At 37.9% G+C, this 21,254-nt stretch overlaps 1 protein-coding gene across 8 annotated transcripts in view; it reads right to left on the bottom strand.

The window, feature by feature from the left end:
- The window catches only part of EPHA7 (EPH receptor A7), a 272,280-nt gene that overhangs the window by 23,568 nt on the left and 227,458 nt on the right, over positions 1-21,254 (bottom strand). For 4 of the 8 annotated variants that reach the window (XM_089665380.1, XM_089665381.1, XM_089665382.1 and 1 more), the window contains exons 11-14: positions 18,850-19,035; positions 18,383-18,444; positions 10,642-10,851; positions 7,503-7,652 (exon numbers count right to left, since the gene is read on the bottom strand). In XM_089665380.1, coding sequence (XP_089521506.1) covers positions 7,503-7,652; positions 10,642-10,851; positions 18,383-18,444; positions 18,850-19,035 — 608 coding nt within the window. Of the gene's footprint in view, positions 1-7,502; positions 7,653-10,641; positions 10,852-11,047; positions 11,159-12,530; positions 12,642-18,382; positions 18,445-18,849; positions 19,036-21,254 lie in introns of all 8 variants that reach the window. The other 4 variants (XM_089665376.1, XM_089665377.1, XM_089665378.1 and 1 more) reach the window with 2 other exon arrangements.

The raw sequence follows: 21,254 nt of genomic DNA, 5'->3' as shown, positions 1-21,254 counted from the left end.
TGTCTTCCCTGTCTTCCCTAAACATACTTTAGGTGAACAGGGGATGAAGCCAAAGACATACTGCTCCATAAAAGATATGTCACTGTCCCTGCACCTCTTTACCTAATTTATGACAGGTATGGGCAGGGGATGAAAACAACAGTGCCATTTTGTGGAAACCACAGTCAAGAAGACAGCACCTAATAAAACATGCTTTTGCTACAGCAGTTATTTACATACATTTATTTATTAGAGGTACTTATATAACACTGTCAATTTACACAGCACTTTACATATATATTGCACATTCACATTAGTCCCTGCCCTCAAGGAGCTTACAATCTATGGTCCCTAGCTCAAAACATATACAGTGCCTTGAAAAAGTATTCATACCCCTTGAAATTTTCCACATTTTGTCATGTTACAACCAAAAACGTAAATGTATTTTATTTGGATTTTATGTGATAGACCAACACAAATAATTGTGAAGTGGAAGGAAAATTATAAATGGTTTTCAAAATTTTAAAATATCTTAGAGTATAAAGTGTGGCATGCATTTGTATTCAGCCCCCTTGAGTCAATACTTTGTAGAACCACCTTTTGCTGCAATTACAGCTGCAAGTCTTTTTGGGTATGTCTCTACTGGCTTTGCACATTTAGAAAGTTACATTTTTGCCCATTCTTCTTTGCAAAATAGCTCAAGCTCTGGCAGAATGGATAGAGAGCATCTTTGAACAGAAATTTTCAAGTCTTGTCCCTCATTCTCAATTGGATTTAGGTCTGAACTTTGACTGCCATTCTAACCCATGAATATGCTTTGGTCTAAACCATTCCATTGTAGCTCTAGCTGTATGTTTAAGGTCGTTGTCCTGCTGGAAGGTGTACCTCCGCCCCAATCTCAAGTCTTTTGCAGACTCTACCAGGTTTTCTTCTAAGATTGACCTGAATTTGGCTCCATTCATCTTCCAATTAACTCTGACCAGCTTTGCTGTCCCAGCTGAAGAAAATCATCCCCAAAACGTGATGCTGCCATCACCATGTTTCACAGTGGGGTTGGTGTGTTCAGGGTGATGTGTGGTGTTAGTTTTCCACCACATATAAAGTTTTGATTTTGGGCCATAATTTAAATTTTGGTCTCATCTGACCAGAACACCTTATTCCACATGTTTGCTGTGTCCCCACATGGCGTCTTGCAAACTGAAAATGGGACTTCTTATGGCTTTCTTTCAACAATGGCTTTCTTCTTGTACTCCTTCACAAAGGCCAAAGTTGTGGACTGCACAACTAATAGTTGTCCTATGGACCTCTACAGCTCCTCCAGAGTTACCATGGGCCTCTTGGCTGTTTCTCTGATTAATGAATCTTTGCCCGGCCTGTCAGTTGAGGTGGACAGCCATGTCTTGGTAGGTTTGCAGTTGTGCCATACTCTTCCCATTTTCAGATGATGGATTGAACAGTCTTCCATGAAATTTTTTTTTTATAACCTAACCCTGCTTTAAACTTTATCCTTGACCTGTCTGATGTGTTCCTTGGCCTTCATGATGCTGTTTGTTCACTAATGTTCTCTCAAACCTCTGAGGGATTCACAGAACAGCTGTATTGGTACTGAGATTAAATTACACACAGGTGGACTCTAATTTACTAATTAGGTGACTTCGGAAGGCAATTGGTTCCGTTAGATTTTAGTTAGGGGTATCAGAGTAAAGGGGGCTGAATACAAATGCACGCCACACTTTTCAGATATTTATTTGTAAAAAATTTTGAAAACCATTTGTCATTTTCCTTCCACTTAACAATTATGTGCCATTTTGTGTTGGTCTATCACAGAAAAACCCAATAAAATATATTAAAATTGTTGGTTGTAACATGACAAAAATGTGGAAAATTTAAAGGGGTATGGATACTTTTTCAAGGCACTGTACATACTAGGGACAAATTAGACTGAAGTCAATTAACCACTTCAGCTCCCCAGCCAATTCTGACATTCCTCTCATACAAGTAAAAATTAGCATTTTTTGCTAGGAAATTACTTAGAACCCTCAAACATTATTTATTTTTTAAGCAGGCGGTAAAGAATAAATGATTGGGTATAGCAGTTTTTTATGTCACATGGTATTTGTGCAGCAGTTTTTGCTTTTTTCGGGGGGAAAATAACTGCCTTTTTTGAGAAAATACACTTTAATTTTTATACAGAAAAACACAATATAATACCCAATTGTTTTGTAAAATATATAACATGATGTAATTCCGAGTAAATAGATACCTATCATATCACACTTTTAAATTGTGCATGCTCGTGGAATGGTAACATACTACGTTACTTAACCAGTTGCTGCCTGGCCTATAGCCAGATGGTGAGCAGCTCATCCCTCCGGGTGGACCCCATATGGCGTACTTTCAGGTATGCGCAGTGCACCTGCCCACAAGGCCGCTCTGCGGCACGATCTGTCACCGGCCGTGTACCTCGGACATGGCCGATGACAGATCTGTGTACCGAACCGTTTCAAGTACCATGTGACCTGCTGTGACCAATCACAGCAGGTCACATGACATTTGTATACAACAAATGGCTTCCTTTCATGCCATCCATTGTATACTAGTGTGTCTAGCTGTGAATGTCACAGCAATCACATGCACAAGCTGGGCCAATCACAGCCCAGCTGTGTCATGTGATTAGCCGTGGCCAAATCACAGCTAAGCACAAAAAAAGAAACACTGAATGAATTGATGTAATTCAGGTAAATGCTTGCTTATAGCAAAGTAATTCTTTGCTATTAGCAAATTGTGTAAAAAAAAAATACTGATCACTTCCCCAAAATAGTACAATGTTACTATGGTAAGATTATACTACTTTGATCAAAGTGAAATATGAAAAAAATCTTAAAAAAAGAGAAAAAATGTAATAAAAAATTAAAACTAATAAAAAAAAAAAATAAAATAAATTTTTTTTTTCATACGTGTCCCTGATCACCACCATGCCAGTTATATGATGACACTGTACTGCAGTGGTGACAGTATGTAAAAAAAAAAAAATAGTGAAAATTATTTTTTTTATTTTGTCATTTTCCGAAAAATTATGACAAAAAATTACTTCAAAAAACTCGCCATGCCTCTTATGAAATACGTCGGACTGTCTACTTTGCAAAAAGTCATTTGGGGGATATCTGTACTGTTCTGACATTCTTGGACCTCAAGAAATTAGATTGGCCGTCAGTACTTCATTGATAAATTTTCAGCTATATCAAATAGTTTGTGAACTCTATAACTTTCCTACAAACTAAATAATACATCCTAATTTGGGTTATTTTCACCAAAGAAATGTAGCAGAATACATCTTGGCCTAAATTTATGAAGAACAATTATTTATTTGCAAACTTTTATAACAAAAACAAAGAAAAACGTTTTTTTTCAAAATTTATACGGCACATTATATATTCTTGCATGAAGAGTGAAGTGTGAGGATCACCACAAATTATCGTATTACTATTATTATATCATTTTGGACTTTTTGAATTGATTATTTGTTCACTAATTTTGTGCACCAGTATACATATTGTTTCACAATGTGCAAATACGAGTGTGTTTGTCACTTTTTTCACAAAATATTCCCCGTGAGGGAATTCACGTATGACACAATTATTTTATTATTTATGTATTGATTTATCACCTTGGATATATATATGTAGGGGATGTATATAGAGTTTGTGCATTTTAACACGTAATTGTTAGTATTATTAGCGCTACACTATTTATTTTAATTGATCATTCACTTACTTGGGTATAAGTTTGGTGTCGGCAGCTTTTGAAGGATAGGATTCCATTTAATCGCAGGAGGTTGTTTTTGGAATTTTTTATCATCCAGTTATAACCTTTTACATACGTTGCTGAGGCTGAAGTGGTTAACCTGCCAGCATGTCTTTGGAGTGTGGGAGGAAACCCACACAGGTACAGGAAGAACATGTAAACTCCATGCAGGCAACGCTAGGGTTAGGATTCAAACCGACGACCCTAGTGCTGCTAGATGAGAGTGCTAACCACTTAGCCACTGAGCTACCCATACTTTTCAACTAGTTGTATCAGCATTGTAACTAAATATACACCCTAACTTAGTATTTATAACCTCATTATTATTTTGTCTGTGAACATTCTGTAGAGAAGTTCAGGTTGCCAGAGTTATAGTTATCTATAGTTCCAACAAACCAAACACTAATATTTTATGTCATGCTTTAATGAAGATTGGAAATCGGCTAGGTTTTTCCTTAAGAGCAATGAGTTAGCATAGTTTGTGAATAACTATCAGTGCATCAGTTAAGTACAAATGCTTTTTGGTTCAGCAGGAAGAGAGAACAGAACAGTGCATTCAGACTACTCTATTATAGCACAATGAAATGCTTCCATTCTACTGCCTTTTGTACTCAGTTTTAGTATCATGATAGCGACCCTTACTGCTGTGGTAACTAAGTTAAAACGCATTGCTGAAAACTTCATTAAAACCTATAGCCTTGAGTTAGAGGCATTGAGAGAATCAATCAAAAGGACATGTAAAAGGTTAGAATGATGTTATAAGGTAATTCATGTCACTGACAATGCGCTACAAAGCTCTCATAAAATACTAGTGATGTATTCATGTTCCAGAATGTCATGCAGTGAATGATTGTCTGAAACTGACTTGCAGGAAAGCTAGGCTACAAAAGAGTTTTCCAACAAGCATATGAGAGAGAATTGGGTTTGACTGGTAAACTCTAATTAATTCTCACCATAACGTCAATTCAGTAACGTGAAATACCTTATTAATAAATCAAATAAAAAATTAAGTATTCATAACTAGATAGCAATATTATAAAAATGTTCACTTTATATTGTATTTTGTATTGCAAAGGTTTAGGTACAATACACTCAGCAGTGATTTACTAACAAGCAAAAAATGTTCACTTAGCACAGCTCATTCAAAACAAAGCTCTTTGAGCCTAGTAATTAACCTCTTGCCGATTGTGAAACGCATATTTGTGATGGCAGGAATAATGGGCTTTAAAGCCCGGACACTGCACATATGTGGCCATGGCTTGCTGAGGTTGTTGGCTGACAGCATGGTCACTGCTAGCATTGCAAGCACGCTGGCCAAGCTCACCAGTAGCTCTTGGTCATGACTGATCCTGATTGTAAGCCAGCAGAATTGGCTCCCGATCATGTGATTGTTGTGAGAGCTAATTACAACCATCACATGACTGAAAAGATACACCACTTTCTTGGCATTAAAGCCCATTTAAAGGTACATTAGGAGGCATTACGGTGAAGCTGTGTTTAATTTGAAATTACCAAAAATCTGCAAAAATCACCTAGAGAGATGAACAGGATTTTTACTTGTATATGACTGAATGATTAAATAAAAACAACTTCACGTCAATTTTCATCTGAACAATCACTGTAAAAAATGAACAATTCCTTCAATAGACTTTACGCCTTTAGTAAATGAACCCCGAAGAGTAGAAAACTGAACAAATATATGAATATTGAGCTAGGCTGCATCCATATTAGTGTCAAAAGGTGATGCTCATATTCTAAGTACATCTCAATCACTTCTTGATACTTGGTGTAAAAGATGGTTCTGCAGTTCCTGTAGGTTTTTATGCTGCATTTCATTGAGATTTGTGCAGCACCCTGCCTGACCCAAAAGGTCAAGTAGCGCACCAACCTTGAGCATTACCTCAGTAACCAAAATTTATTCATTAGAAAATGGTACTCACAAACAGCGAATAAAATCAGGCATGTAAGTCCTCAAAGGGAGCTCTGATGAAGAAAGTATGGCCTTCGAAATGCGTCGGTTGCACTGAGTGTCTACCCCCATGATGGGATTCGCACTGGCTCCTTATCCTTGAAGTCCCTTTGAGGACTTACATGCCTGATTTTATTCGCTGTTTGTGAGTACCATTTTCTAATTAATAAATTTTGGTTACTGAGGTAATGCACAAGGTTGGTGCGCTTCTCGTTTTTGTTTCACTTTGCAGTATTGATCGGGCTTCCCCAGCCTTGTTTGGAGCTGCACAACCTTTTATGCACTGGTGGTTGCTTTTACCAGTTCTGGTTCCATTTGCCACCCGCCTGGGTCCTAGAACGCAGGAGAAATCACGTCTGGCCAAAAGGTCAAGTGCAAGATTTTCACAAAGACACAACAAAAATAATGTTGCGTGTTGTCCTAATTTGCATTGATGCATCTGCCTCACTTGCCCCACATGATGATATCCTCCCGTAAGAGGAAGAGGATTATTTCTTAGTTCTTGCTTAAAATAGGGAGCTAATAATACTATTTGAAAACCAGAGCTCACACATATAAAAAAGCAAGAACAATCTCAATAAGACTAGAAAAAAACACGGACTATTTTTAGCCATTACTAACCATTTACAAATGAAAGAATCATTGATTGCGCACATACAACAATTCCGTTCTGTGCTACAAACTATACCCTAGAAAGTGCTATATGAAAAATGAAGCTTTGACAGGCCAGGATATGTGACCTTTTTTCCTTGCGATAAAGTAAGATGGAATGGCACCAGGATTAACGGTAGCAGCAGAAGAGGTGATGTTAAAAGAATCATCTGGGATTTCTAGCAGCATATTATTTGATGTGGAAAGCTGTAGAAATGGCTCGCACACTCTTCAATAATGGCTTGCCCAATGATTGCTTGTCTAATGTGGCAGTATACTGCGGTTAATAAATACAGTCTATGAGGATTTCAATGTTCAAAAAGCAACATTAGATGCCCGTTAACTCTGCCAGAAAACATGGATTCAATATTAGAGACATTTGTCAAAGCATGCAAACCGAAAGACAAAAAAAAAACAAAAACCTGGAAGTCAACCTTGTCAACTGTAAAAACCACTCAAGATAAGACATGCTTAAAATTAAACTTTTAAAAGACTGAATCAACTGACTTATGAATTGACTGCTTCAATTGAATCACTTCACAGCTTATGTCCAGCTCCAGGATAAATACAGATAAAAGTCTACTAACTCTGCAAGCTAAACAATAAATGATAAACACAGCTTCCCATTCACTTGTTTGAATGTTAAGCAGCTGTAGCTTTACAATCACTTTATATTCTTGTCAGAGATGTTTATGTTTGCTGGTACGGCTTGAAGAAGGTGTCAAAGATATAAAACTTTACTGAATATCCAGGGGAATGTAAATATTTCTTTTTTTCTCAACCCCAAGGATTTGTTTGCACATATTTTGACAGTCCATGAAATCTTTGACATTGAGCCCTGTCAGATGTTAACAACTTTGCACTCTGCAAAAAATGTCTCATCACTTTAATTTTTTATATCTTCTTCAAGCTTTGTGATCCTTGGCTCAAAATCAGTCATGTGTAAGAAGCCTTTATTTGACAGAATTAAAATGGCTTAATTCTTACATAAACACTATAGCATGATATTGTTTAGCAAAAACAATCTGACAGTTTATCGAAACAAATCTAAAATGAAAATACTTATAATTAGTGCAGTACAGTAAAGAAAAAAACGTACATCCTGATTTGACATGTCCCAATAAGGCCTTTCTCCATAAGACATTACTTCCCACATTACAATTCCGTAACTCCACACATCGCTGGCTGATGTAAACTTGCGGTACTGAATTGCCTCTGGAGCTGTCCATCTAACTGGAATTTTTCCTCCCTATTTAAAACAAGGAAATTACAGTTATTGGTTAAACAAATACCAACTCAATTCAATCAATCCAGTGCAAGAGGGCTACTATTTATTTTATATTTGTCACACTTTATGTACTTTATATTACATATAAAGTACATAAAGGCTACTGAGCGTAAAGCTTAAACTGATGAAATAAGATGCTTCACACATGCAGCCACCTACACCCATTTACAGTACTTATTCAGCTGGAATACTGTTACAGACAGTAATGCTCATCTCAAATGTGATTAACAATTACATGCTATAGTATCAATTTTAACTGAAAGTTATTGGCATCAGTTCCCTGTTCCTTGCAAGTTTTCATAAGCCCTCGATAAGACAGTGAACTGCACATGCTAAAAAAAAATATCACAATTAATTACAATGCAGCGTTGTATGATGGCATAGATTAGTAACAGTCACACTCCTCATCAAAGGTGTCCTCTCAAAGACTTTCAGAAAAGAAGATGAGATGTGTCTGACCAGATCTACTACATTATAGAGTGCACTGGCAAACTCTTGTGTCAAATGTACTGTGGAGTCATTTTAAAACACTCCACACAACTGCTACACCAGAAAGTGCTGATAAAACTATACAAAATTTAAGTTGTTTGTACAGCCATATATGTATCGAAATTTGTCTGGTTCAGCAAAGACCAGCCAAATTTCAAACCATGTATGGGCAGGGAGGTTGTACAGAAGTTGATCTACCAATTGACTTCTGTACAACCTCCCTGTCAGAATTTCTCCACATAATCAGCACTTCAGGCTATAGCCGGCAGTGCTGATCAGTGTATTTTGATGGGGCAAAGTCTCCCTGCTGTCAGAATACAAAGACACTACAGGAAGGATTCCTCCATTAAGCTCAAATGTATGGATGGGGGAATTGGCTTATCTTTAGGCTGCCTCTGTCTGGCTGAGTATCTGTTCCTGTGACTTTATTGGAATTTAAGTAATACAGGATATGTAGACTCCATTGTTCTACAGATATCCAGCAGATGTGACATTGTCCCTTAGGTCTCTGGGTGCCAACTTAAAGACTAAACAGCAGCTGTAGGAAGCTGTTCATGTGCAGCAGCTGCAATGCTTCCCAATGCACCTGCTGCAAATTTTATACAACATATCAAGTTAACAGGCAGCATGGCCTGTCAAATGCTTGGCTGAAGCCCCAATAAAAATGCTGTTCGGAAGAAGAGAAAAGAAAAAACACATTGAGGAGGCAGCAGGATCGCTTCATAAGTACCCAACAGCAGCTGCTTAGCAACACTCTGAAAAGATTCCAGTTGAGACCTATGTAAGTGTGCATGTTCCATACCAGACTAATATCCATTGAATCTGGAACTTCTCATATGTATAATTGCACCAGGTCTGTGCCTTAGAGATTGTAAACATGAACGCTAGACATCAGGAGAGGTAAAAATGGCAGCTTCAGCATGGCCTCTCCACAGAATTCCCTTAAGGCATTGTGTGCATGTAAACTGAATAGAAACATGTTTTGTAATTGTACTACAAAAATAAAAAAAAAAGAACTTACAGTGTAAGGGTGCAAAGGAGTATGCCCTTAAAATGGGAACTCACCCTTTTCAACAACCTTTGGTACTCTGGTTCCTTTCCTCCTCCCTCTTACAGTTTCATTTTTGTTTTTTTACAGTACAGTATATTTCGTTGCAGCACTTAATCCTTTCTGGGTTAGTGAAAGTGACAAAGGCCACCTACTGCTTCCTTGGATTGCCATGTCACACATCCCAGGCAGTGTTTTACAGAGGGTACGTGAAAAGATACAACAACCTTGTAAGTATGTCTGCACATGTGCCAGGAGTTCCCGGCACATGGAAGCCACAGGTCTCTACAATGCCCAGTTCATGCTCAGTTTCCCATTACCAAACCAGTTGAATGGAAGCACTGTTTTTGAATGGAGGACTGTTTTTCTCCAACCTCCACATGGAGCATAAAGAGGATACTTTAGGGATGTATTTAGATCTATGACGTCTCCACAAAGTGATCCTGTCCCCAAGTGGAAGTGAAAAGATTACCTTAGGGTTATATGATCACTTCATGGACCTCCAGAGAGTCATAAGCCTCTCTGATGAGGTCCCACAAATTCTCTCACATAGGGACTAAATCCAGTCCTCATGTGACAGTAAAAATAAACATTTTTAAAAAGTTAAAAATAAGAAAAAGAGGAATTTCCTCAAGGTTAGGATAATTTCAAACTTGCAACCTTGCTCCTGGTAAGAACTCGTCAGCCGCTGGATCGCAATGAAGGAAACAAAAAGGCAGATGAGGAATGTACCTGCTTTCAAGCATCCTTCCCTCATCAGCAGAATGAGTATGGTGGGTACCCAACCCTCTTCAATACTTCCCATTGTCTGTTGCCTGCTGCTCTCCTCTAATTTTCAATGCTACAGGTGATGAGACCAGCATCCTTCTTGCTGGTCTCTTCGTAGACATTTTTTTTTGAATGCCAAGTGGAGAGACTTGTAAACTCACAAATGTTCACTGTTTTAACAACCAAAGACTTTCTAATTCTGGTGAGTCCGTCTTGTAATGTTCCAGTGTAGTAAAACATTTAGGTCTAAGAATGTTAAATTGCATATTAGACTGCATTATTTTAAGGCATCCCTTTAATTTTAAATGGGCTGTCAAAAGCAAATTTGCACTTTACCTTGTTTGAATGTACCACATTGCATAGTACTGTGTTGCGGCTGGCAGCTGTGCAGGTGCATTGTCCTAAGAATTTGGGGTGCCATTCATTTTGACCACACAGCAATAATGTGAAACAGCCCTAAAGGTAATCTAGAAAGCAGTAAACTGATCATCTTGATTGACATGTATTACAAGAATGCTTGTCCAAAATTGGAAATCTTTCATCAGGTACTACAGTAAACATATAAATTTGTCCAGAGTATTTAGCGGTTTGCCTGGTATTCCATTTTAACAACAAACATGGAATGAAAATAAAAAGTAAAATTACTGTTGTTGTGTATACTGCATCTGCATCATCTTCTATAACTCGAGATAATCCAAAGTCAGACACTTTGCAGACAAGGTTACTGTTGACCAGAATGTTTCGCGCAGCAAGATCGCGATGTACATATCCCATGTCAGCCAAATATCTCATTCCAGCTGCTATCCCTCTCAGCATCCCCACCAACTGTATGACGGTGAACTGTCCATCATGCTTCTGTAAAAAAAAACAAATCTCAGTCAAACTTTGAATCTACATATCCCATTGCAATATCAGTATTGGAAAACAAAGTGTACCCACTGATGTTGAACCGCAGATGAATGTTTGATCAGACTGTAATTGTTTTAAAATGAATGGGAATTATGAATAAAATGGATGGCTGTGCTGTTTGAATGGCTGAATGTGTAATTACCTGGGCATTTGATCCAGGGGTGTTTAGTGTTTGGACTTTTACAAAGGGCATTGTCTGAGTAGATCCTATACGTTTACCTTTGGGAGGTGAAGTAAACATTTCCAAAGATTTCTGAAGTGGAAAATGACCAGAGCTTAGTTTGATATATAGCTAATAAAAAAATATTGGTACAATACTTTGAAATTATTATAAATGTGCACATTCTTGTTGCCAAAAACTAACCTTCACATAGCAGCTGTAAGACTATTCTGTGCAGTGATCAAAATAATTTAAAAGTGTATCTAAACCCAAGAATAGAACTGTTTTGTATTTTATGAGTTATTTTCTTTAGCTTCACCTGGTGATCCTGACAGTAACATACCTCCTGTCGAAGGGTGACAATCCTCAATCACTGTACAGTGGGGTTTATTTACTAAAACTGGTTCACTCAGAATCTCATGCACCTGTGCATGGTAGTCAATCTGCTTCTAACCTCAGCCTGTTCAGTTAAGCTTTAGCAATAAAACCTGAAACTGAATAGTTTCTATGCAAAAGTGCATGAGATTCTGAGTGAACCAGCTTTAGTAAATAAACCCCTGTCTCTATCAAAGAGCAGTGAGGGTCAGGAAGTGTGCTACGACTACAGGACATCTTCCCCTCTACTCATCTCTATAGGAAGGATGTAAACTGTAGTTAACAAAGACACTGGTTGTCTGATAATGTTTGATATTTCAGTGCAGTATTATCACCTTCATACATAAGGATAGGAGCTTAATGGACTTTAACTTATTGAACAGATACTGTATATCAAAACATTTTCAATTGCACATTTAACAAATCAATAAGTAGAAAATTAGAGAAGGTCATTCTTAGGGTTTATATACACTTTAAGTGGCAGGGGAAGCCAAGCATGATAATAAATATTCTAGGATTTTAAGATACACACAACAGTTACATGATTTTCAAAAGGGTGAATTCTCTGGGTAGCTTTAGATTTGTAAAAGAGTCATGGTTGATGGATCTTGGGCCATATCAGATGAGGAATTCTGCCACTGGCATCACCAGCATTAAAATCACTCATAAAAAGGAATAAAGCTCCTCCCTTCCTGGCCCAAATTTACTTGGTGAGGGAGCTGCTAGAGAATTGGTCTCACTAGTCCAGCTAGTGAGGGAGTGACTTCACAGAAAAGGGTAGGCAGTCTGTTGCCAGTGAATGGTTGCTAGTGTCAAGATCCCTCACCTGACATGACCCTATTAGTTGGACTGGATTGGCTATTTTCGATTACTACCTGATGTTTACAACCATGTAACTGCATGCAGGATTTAGACACTGACAATTTGGAAATAGGAATCCCTAAGCTGTAATTCTTATATCTTCCCTCATAAATGCATTTAGATTATAAAAACATCTTTAACACCTACATATAGAACAATTTTAAAACAAATGGGAGTTATGAATATTATGGATGGTTGTGCTGCTTTGAATGGCTGAATGTGTAATTACCTGGGCATTTGATCCAGGGGTATTTAATGTTTGGACTTTTACAAAGGGCATAGTCTGAGTAGATCCTGTACGTTTACTTTTGGGAGCTGAAGTAAACATTTCCAAAGATTTCTAAAGCAGAAAATGATTAGAACTTAGTTTGGTATATATGCAATAATAAGTTGGTGCAATACACTGAAATGAATATAAATGTGCACTTTCTGGTTATTATTTCCTTTTTCCAAAAATTAAACCCCATAAGAGTTGTAAGGGTATTTTGTGCAGTGCTGAAAATGAAGTGCTTGGACACGGCAACTGTAAGATACTCACAACCACTAGATTATTTTCAGCTTATCCTACCAACACTGGCAATATTGCCCAACCATTGTGAAGTTTGTGGGAACTTTTAGACCTCTGTAGAAATTTATGGCTGATCGATGTTGAGGGAAATTCTCAGTTGAGCTGCATTTCTGGACAGCTACTAAATCTTCTAAAATATGTCTGGTGCCATCATGGGTTCTCAAACTAGACAAAAAAACTGTGTAATATAAGCAGTCTTGTCTGTGTAGCTGTTGGTCAATAAAGGCAATTGTTCATAATTTGGATTAATATGTCTGACGTCAGGCTGCCATCTTATCGTTACTACCATTTAACCACCTGTGTTGTTCAGAAGCGGACATGCTGGAGAATGGAACTGCTGCTATCCTTGTCTCTCCTTCAATAACCAAATTTTAGTTACCGTAATCTTTTATACCTTTATCTCTAATTATTCCATTAGGGAAACAAGACAGTTACGATCTAACTAGATGTATCAGTGTATACACACCTCAAGTAACCACTAGTTAAGCTTTGCCCTTGTTAGTCACTACATATAGATGGCCCAATGCTGTACTTTTATACCATAGATTAAAATATGAACTACATTTTGCATGTATATTGATCATGCTGTGCAGCTTTCATGTGTTCCTAAATGTACATAAGTCTATTGTTATTAAGTTAGATGGAGACAGAGGCGGACTGACAACTCATGGGGCCCCCGGGCAATAGGGGATCATGGGGCCCCTGTGTCCTTGCCCAAACTCAAAAAAGCCTATGATAAAGGTAGCAGGGGCATCTCATGGGGCCCCCTTCTGACCCCGGGCCCTCGGGCAGTGTCCAAGTTTCCAAATGGTCAGTCCACCCCTGGATGGAGAGAACTTTATGGGTTTTGTGAACTTCTGATGATTTTCCCCTCCCTTATGCACCTCCCAATGATAGTTACAAACTGATATAATTTTCTCTGTATGGAACTCTGCATAGTGTTTCTACACTTTTAAAATGATGCACTCTCTATAGATCTTTTTTTTTTAAATGTCAGAACCCTTATATAGATCAAAGTAAGAAACGTATTTCCAGTGACATAAGTAATAATGTGTAATATCTAAGGCCTCATGTACACTGCTGCTCCTAAATGTGAGTTTAGGAGCTTTTGGCATGTTTTTTGCCAAAGCCCCTGAACTCAGCTCAATAAACATCTGTGTCCATGCACACATAGGATTTTACTAGCCTTTAGGAGAAGAATCGCATTCAGGAGAGGAAAATTTTGGCCGAAAAACGTCAAATGGTGCAAAAAGGCATATAAAGGCACCTAAGTTCCAGCTGCGTTAAGCTCTTGGGAATTTATTAATTTTAATGGCAACTACTGCGGTACCATGTTTACACAATCTGGTGCAGCTCTGCATAGAAACCAATCAGTTTCCAGGTTTTATTGTCAAAGCTTAACTGAACAAACTATAGTTAGAAGCTCATTGGCTACCATGTACAGCTGCACCAGATTTTGCACAATCCAATTTAAGTAAATCTCCCCCAAAGACTACTGCAGGCCAATACTGGCAGACTAACTAATCCCTTGTTAAATTATTACATGACTGACCCATGAAACAACGCTTAATCTCTAGGTGGAAATGTTAGACTGGTAAAATATCCCAGTACATTTGCAATGAAAGTAAAGCACTCTTTAAATTAACTTGCATCCAGTGTCTTGGTATTCTGTTACTCCAATTTTGTTTGTACGTTTTATTAAACTTGTCACAGCAAAGCAAGTGAGAATCCAGCAATAACAAAATTATCATGTCAGCGTGACTGAACATATTATCCCACTTATGCTTGGGGAATAAACACTTAAGATACAGAAAACTATATTGTTTTCAAGTTTAGTTATTTAAGCATTTTGAATTCACTGACTGGACATTTGTTTGAAACAAACAAATAATTGGAACACTTCCTGCTGTAGCCGTGGATGTTTTAAGAACACTGTCTAACAATGATGAAACCTCACAGGAGCTTTATCAAATCGATGTGGAAAGATATCTGCAAGTAAAAAATACCAGTCATGGATGTGATGCAGCCCCTGGCTCAACAAAAAGCAGATAGGGCTACACATGACCAATTAGGAGTGAATATATACTGTAAAACAGACTCACAAAGCGTATCAGCTCGGGTTCACACTAGATTCAACTTTGAAATCAAGTGACTTCACTTGAAGTTGCACGATTTCAAAGTCACATGTCAACATCATGCACAGATGTCCATGCAAGTCACACCTGAAATTCCAAAATATATTTTTTTAAATATATTCTTCAGATTTTTTTTAACAAATAAAAAAGTCATGTTAACATATATTTCTACATATATATATATATATATATATATATATACATATATATTTGCAAATGCATTCCAAAAATGTAGTTTTGTATTTTTAAAGACATACAGTGTATTTGAAATGTATTTTCTAAAATATTTTTCATATATTTTGTAATAAAAATGCATTTCAACATGCAGTATATATATATATATATATATATATATATAAATATATTTTGAAATATATTGAATATGGACAAAATTGTAGTATTTCAAATATCTGGCAATATATTTGGGAAGAATACTTTTAAAATATACCGTATTTCAAATATATTTTTCTTCCATGTGGGTGTTAACCAGTGCTTAGAGTTAACTGACTAGATATAAGTCTAGGTATTTTCCCACAGTGTCTCAAGCAAGATGTAAGGAAACATTTCATGAGACTTACAAGGGAATGAGCAAGCAGCACGATCATTCTACAGTGCAACTTTGAGATGTGTCCCTACCCACTCCTGATAACAGTTTAAAGTAAACCTGCATCCCAAAAGTACAGGGCTGCCACTGCTGACCTTTTTCTGAAAATGTTGGTTGACTTGCTGTTACACTCATCTACCGGTTTTAATACTAATTTGTATCAAGTATGCAGTCAGGGAAAAAGTCAGACGTCCTTAGCTGCATACTTGTTCTACGTCACCAATTCAAAACACTGAAGTCAGAGAGACATTATGACAGCCAGGCAACTAGTTATTTCATAAGCAGGGGTCATAAACAGCATCAACAGTTGTCAATGATAGCCTGCACATTTCTCTTGAGAAAAGTTTCCTTTAATACTAATGTGGATTCCTGTGCTTCTAAAATCCACAACAGGGCTTAGCTAATGTAAATCAAAAGAATAAATACGAGCGCATCTATAAAGTAGCAGCTGAACATAAGGTACCAATCACCCTCAAAACAATATATATCACAAGATGCAGCGCTATAAACTATATCATATATGCATGGATCAAAGAATCAGTCATGAGTGACTAAACAGTTGAAAGTTCATAAAATAGGTGACTTTAGTGCTCTCTTCTACTTTATATCCTCCTGATGGTCAGGCGTTTGTGCAGAATAGTGCTGAAGGGGTGCACACTCACCAGAACGCACAGATATATGAGCGTTTAGTATAGATTCCCCTTTAGGATCATCGACTGGACACGCTGTGATATTATGACAACCACCTTCCAGACCTCCTAGATGTTCCTGTATATTCCCTGGTTTAGGTGACCTGCGGACTTCTCCTTAGGATCAGCATACGATTCGTACCCCACAAAGAGATGAGTGGCAGAAATGATGGCTGTCACTACAACAGCATGAACGCCCCTGTGTTTAAACAGAAATTCAAAAGGTGCACATGTCTAGCAAATGACTGTATCAGTAGGTGTCACTCTGTCTAGTCGGGCTTTAGATCTAAAGACCTGGTTCACTCCGGTTCGACTTCAGGTGCAACATTCCATTTACAAATCACACCTCTAATGGAAGAATATTTGCTCCTTGTGAGCTTTATTTCACTAAAGCCCGACCAGACAGAGTGACACCTACTGATACAGTCATTTGCCAGACATGTGCACCTTTTGAATTTCTGTTTAAGCACAGGGGCGTTCATGCTGTTGTAGTGACAGCCATCATTTCTGCCACTCATCTCTTTGTGGGGTACGAATCGTATGCTGATCCTAAGGAGAAGTCCGCAGGTCACCTAAACCAGGGAATATACAGGAACATCTAGGAGGTCTGGAAGGTGGTTGTCATAATATCACAGCGTGTCCAGTCGATGATCCTAAAGGGGAATCTATACTAAACGCTCATATATCTGTGCGTTCTGGTGAGTGTGCACCCCTTCAGCACTATTCTGCACAAACGCCTGACCATCAGGAGGATATAAAGTAGAAGAGAGCACTAAAGTCACCTATTTTATGAACTTTCAACTGTTTAGTCACTCATGACTGATTCTTTGATCCATGCATATATGATATAGTTTATAGCGCTGCATCTTGTGATATATAGGGCTTAGCTAATGGACTACACAGCTATGAGGAAACAGACAGATACTTCTGTATAAGGCTATTTTAAATGTGCAGAATAAACATGTTCAATAAAAAAAAAAAAAAAAATTATATTCCGTATTATTTCCTTCCCGCACTTACAACTGCTACCTCACAATAAAGGAAGGCACGTTGGGCAGAAGAAAATTAATAAAATTGTTGTCATTTTCAGTATTCAGTCACAAAGCCCAGAGCACAATCACTCCAGATCTGCTTCCACATTTTATCTTAGAGAGTAGTATCCTACAGTAATGGAACCCCTTGCCTCCCAGAGAGCCCCGAATAGCTTCTTTCTACTTTAAAGTCATACTCTACCTTTCTAGCAAATGTAATATTAAAATGACAGGGCTGGAAAATAATCAACTTTGTAAATAATTTAAAGCTGCGAATATAAATTGTTTAAACTTTGCTTTTTGCTATGGAGTAAATTAGACTCATGGAAAGAGTCTATGCAGTCATTATGCAGATAATCATAAATAATTATAGACAGCTGGGTCTAATTTACAGAGAACAGTTTTAAATACTACTGGACAAAATGAACATTTCAAACCCCCTTAAGGGCATAACAGAATGAAAATGTTTGTAATAGTATTTATAAACTTGATGATTTCATGTCCCTGGTCTAAAACAGCAACAGTTTGAAAAGCAGAGTAATGCTTTAAAACACTATAGTTCTAAAAACTCTTGAGCAGTACTAAAAGTAGTCCAGGATGCAAAAAGCAATTTTCTAAATGTTTGTAATACCAGTTTCATGCTGAATTTTTTTATTTAAAAAAGGGAGAAATAGCAAAACTACTGATCTATGGAACACCGTTGCTTTATTGGATTCTAAACTTAACAAAAATGTATACAAATATAACAATATACAATTAACTATCTTGACATTAGTAAAACTTTTAGTATACCCTTCCAAGCAATGGCTATATCAGGAAGAATAAAACATCACTAAGATTCAACAAGGGACTGTCCATTTTCCCTTGCCAGCCATGGAAATAAGACCTTAGACCACTAGGCTGCTTCAGACGCTGATGTTTAATTTAAAGGAATGGGTTTCTTATTACGTACCAATCAATACGGCTGAAGCTAAATTAAATGTAAACATATATACTATGCATATTTATGAAACACTAAACATTCATTCTTAAATATTATGTGAACAGCACTCACCCTTAAAAATGCATCTAGAGCTCCATTCTCCATGTATTCAATTACAATCATTACCGGCTTTCCTAAAAACATGAAGAGTTAAATGTTTGTGAAACCTTCACCAAACCAAGAACGAAACTGGTTTTGATAAGAAACATCTTTCTGGACTTGAAAGTTTCCAGTTAAAGAGTAGCAGAAATTGTAACAAGATAGGCAGTTTTAAACACATCAGGGCAGAGCAAGGAAATAATTTGAACATATAAATAATCAGAGTCGACATAAACTGGAGATAGCACTTTGAAATGTGCTTTCTTTCTATCTGAAGAATATATAGCAAGCATGGGTAACATAAATCCAAGAGAAAGCCTACCTTTGTTTAGTAATTTCAATAACATCCATTTGTACATGATAAATATTTACAGCAAGACTGAAAACATTCCACTCAAGCGTAGTAAAACCTCAAAGCCACAAGTGGGAGATTTGCTTACCGCGTGTTACCACTCCTTCCAAATGAACAACATTTGGATGGTCAAACTGGCCCATTATACTCGCTTCACACAAAAAGTCTCTTCTTTGCTTTTCTGTATAGCCAACTTTTAGGGTTTTTATAGCAACGGCAACATCTCTCTTTCCGGGAAGCTTTAGCCGGCCACTACACACTTCACCAAATTCTCCTACAAAGAAAAAAACAAAGAATAACTAGATTTACTTTTATTTACGTTTTTAAAATACTGATTCGGTTACTGGTCTTCTGATCCACCTACACTATATTGCCAAAAGTATTGGGACACCTGCCTTTACAGGTACATGAACTTTAATGGCGTCTTAGTCAGTAGGGTTCAATATTTAGTTGTCCCACCCTTTACAGCTATAACAGCCTCAATTCTTCTGGGAAGAGTATGTCTGTGGGAATGTTTGACCATTCTTCCAGAAGTGCATTTGTGAGGCCAGGCACTAATGTCAGGCAAGAAGGCCTGGCTCGCAGTCTCCGATCTAATTCATTCCAAAGGTGTTCTATAGGGTTGAAGACTGTGCAGGCCAGTCAAGTTCCTCCACCCCAAACTTGGTAATCCATGTCTTTATGGACCTTGCTTTGTGCAATGATGCACAGTCATGTTGGAACAGGAAGGGGCCATCCCCAAACTGTTCACACAAATTTGGGAGCGTGAAATTGTCCAAAATGTTTTGGTATGCTGATGCCTTAAGAGTTCCCTTCACTGACACAAAGGGGCCAAGCCCAACCCCCTAATTCAACCAAACATGATAATCCCCCTCCACCAAAATTTACACTTGGCACAATGTAGTCAGGCAAGATCCGTTCTCCAGGCAACCGCCAAACCCAGACACGTCCATCAGATTGCCAGACAGAGAAGTGTGATTCGTCACTCCAGAGAACATGTCTCCACTGCTCTAAAGTCCAGTAGCGGCGTGATTTACACCACTGTATCCCACGCTTTGCATTGCACTTGGTGACGTAAAGGCTTGGATGCAGCTGCTAGACCATGGAAACCCATTCCATCAAGCACTCTATGCACTGTTGTTGCACTAATCTGAAGGCCACATAAAGTTTGGAGGTCTTTAGCTAGTGACTCTGCAGACAGTTGGCGACTTCAGTGCACTGTGCGCTTTAGCATGTGCTGACCCCACTCTGTCATTTTACGTGGCCTACTACTTCATGGCTGAGTTGCTGTTGTTCCCAGTTGCTTCCATTCTGCTATTATACCACTAACAGTTAACTGTTGAATATTTAGTAGCAATGAAATTTCACGGATGGACTTATTGCACAGTTGGCAACCTATCATGGTACTACGCTTAAATTTACTGAGCTCCTGAGAGCGACCCATTCTTTCACAAATGTTTGTAGAAGTCTTCATGCCTAGATGCTTAATTTTATACACCTGTGGCCATGGAGGTGATTGGAACACCTGAATCCAATAGTTTGGAGGGGTGTCCCAATACTTTTGGCAATATAGTGTCTCTCTAGAGCAGACTTTCTCAACAATTTCAACACAGAGGAACCCTTGAAATAACTTTCAGGTCTCAGGAATCCCTGCTAATAACTACTATATCTACAGCTCATAATACATTAGCATGGTTGTCTCTGGGAAATATGCTCCTAACGCTTATGGTCATTTGAAAGAATTCCCCCCCATTACTAATAGCTAAAAAGATCAACAGTGTCAGTGAGAATCTATCTGAGAGGCAAAAATTGATAATTGTTCAAAGAACTCCTGAAAACCTCTGGAGGAACCCTATGGTTCCACAGAGCTTTGGTTCAGAAACCATGCCCTATAGTGTGTGAGCTTGCATTAAAGTCAAACTCCAAGAAGTACGTTTTTAAAAAATGGTTGTGTCTCCTGTGCGGTTTAAAATTGGAAACACTAATCACCTTCTCTGTGATTCAGCGCTGCCCTCCATGTTCTCTTCCACCCTAGTCTCTGCTTCACGTCTGGGTTGAATGAGACCCAGAATCATTCAACCATTTGCAATGAGCCCAGGATGTCCTAGGCACACCTTTGGAGGTTTGCCAACATGCAGTCTGGGCTCAAAGTGGAGTTCTGCAAAGAACAACACTCAAAATGTCAAAACGTGAGCACTAATCCAAGAAGCAGTGAGGACCACCCACCACAAAATCCCCACTTACCATATGACAAACTGGAAGAAACCTGCATTAATGTATGTATGCTGTATTTTTTTAAATGTATTTTGATGATCGGGGTGATGGGATTTAATAAAAAAAAAATAGTAGAGATTGTTCACTTATCTAAGTGAAAAAAGAAAGTTAATTATCACATTGAATACCTAATCATAGATATAGAAATGAAAAAGTAAATCAACATCTATGTATCTGTATCACTTTGCTTTGGTCTCATAAGTCTCCCTGCATGCTGTA

The sequence above is a fragment of the Staurois parvus genome, unplaced genomic scaffold, assembly GCF_062004578.1.
Source record: "Staurois parvus isolate SC_StPar_1 unplaced genomic scaffold, SC_StPar_1.0 ptg000048l, whole genome shotgun sequence".
NCBI lineage: Eukaryota > Metazoa > Chordata > Amphibia > Anura > Ranidae > Staurois > Staurois parvus.
This window is presented reverse-complemented; position numbering and strand designations above follow the sequence as displayed.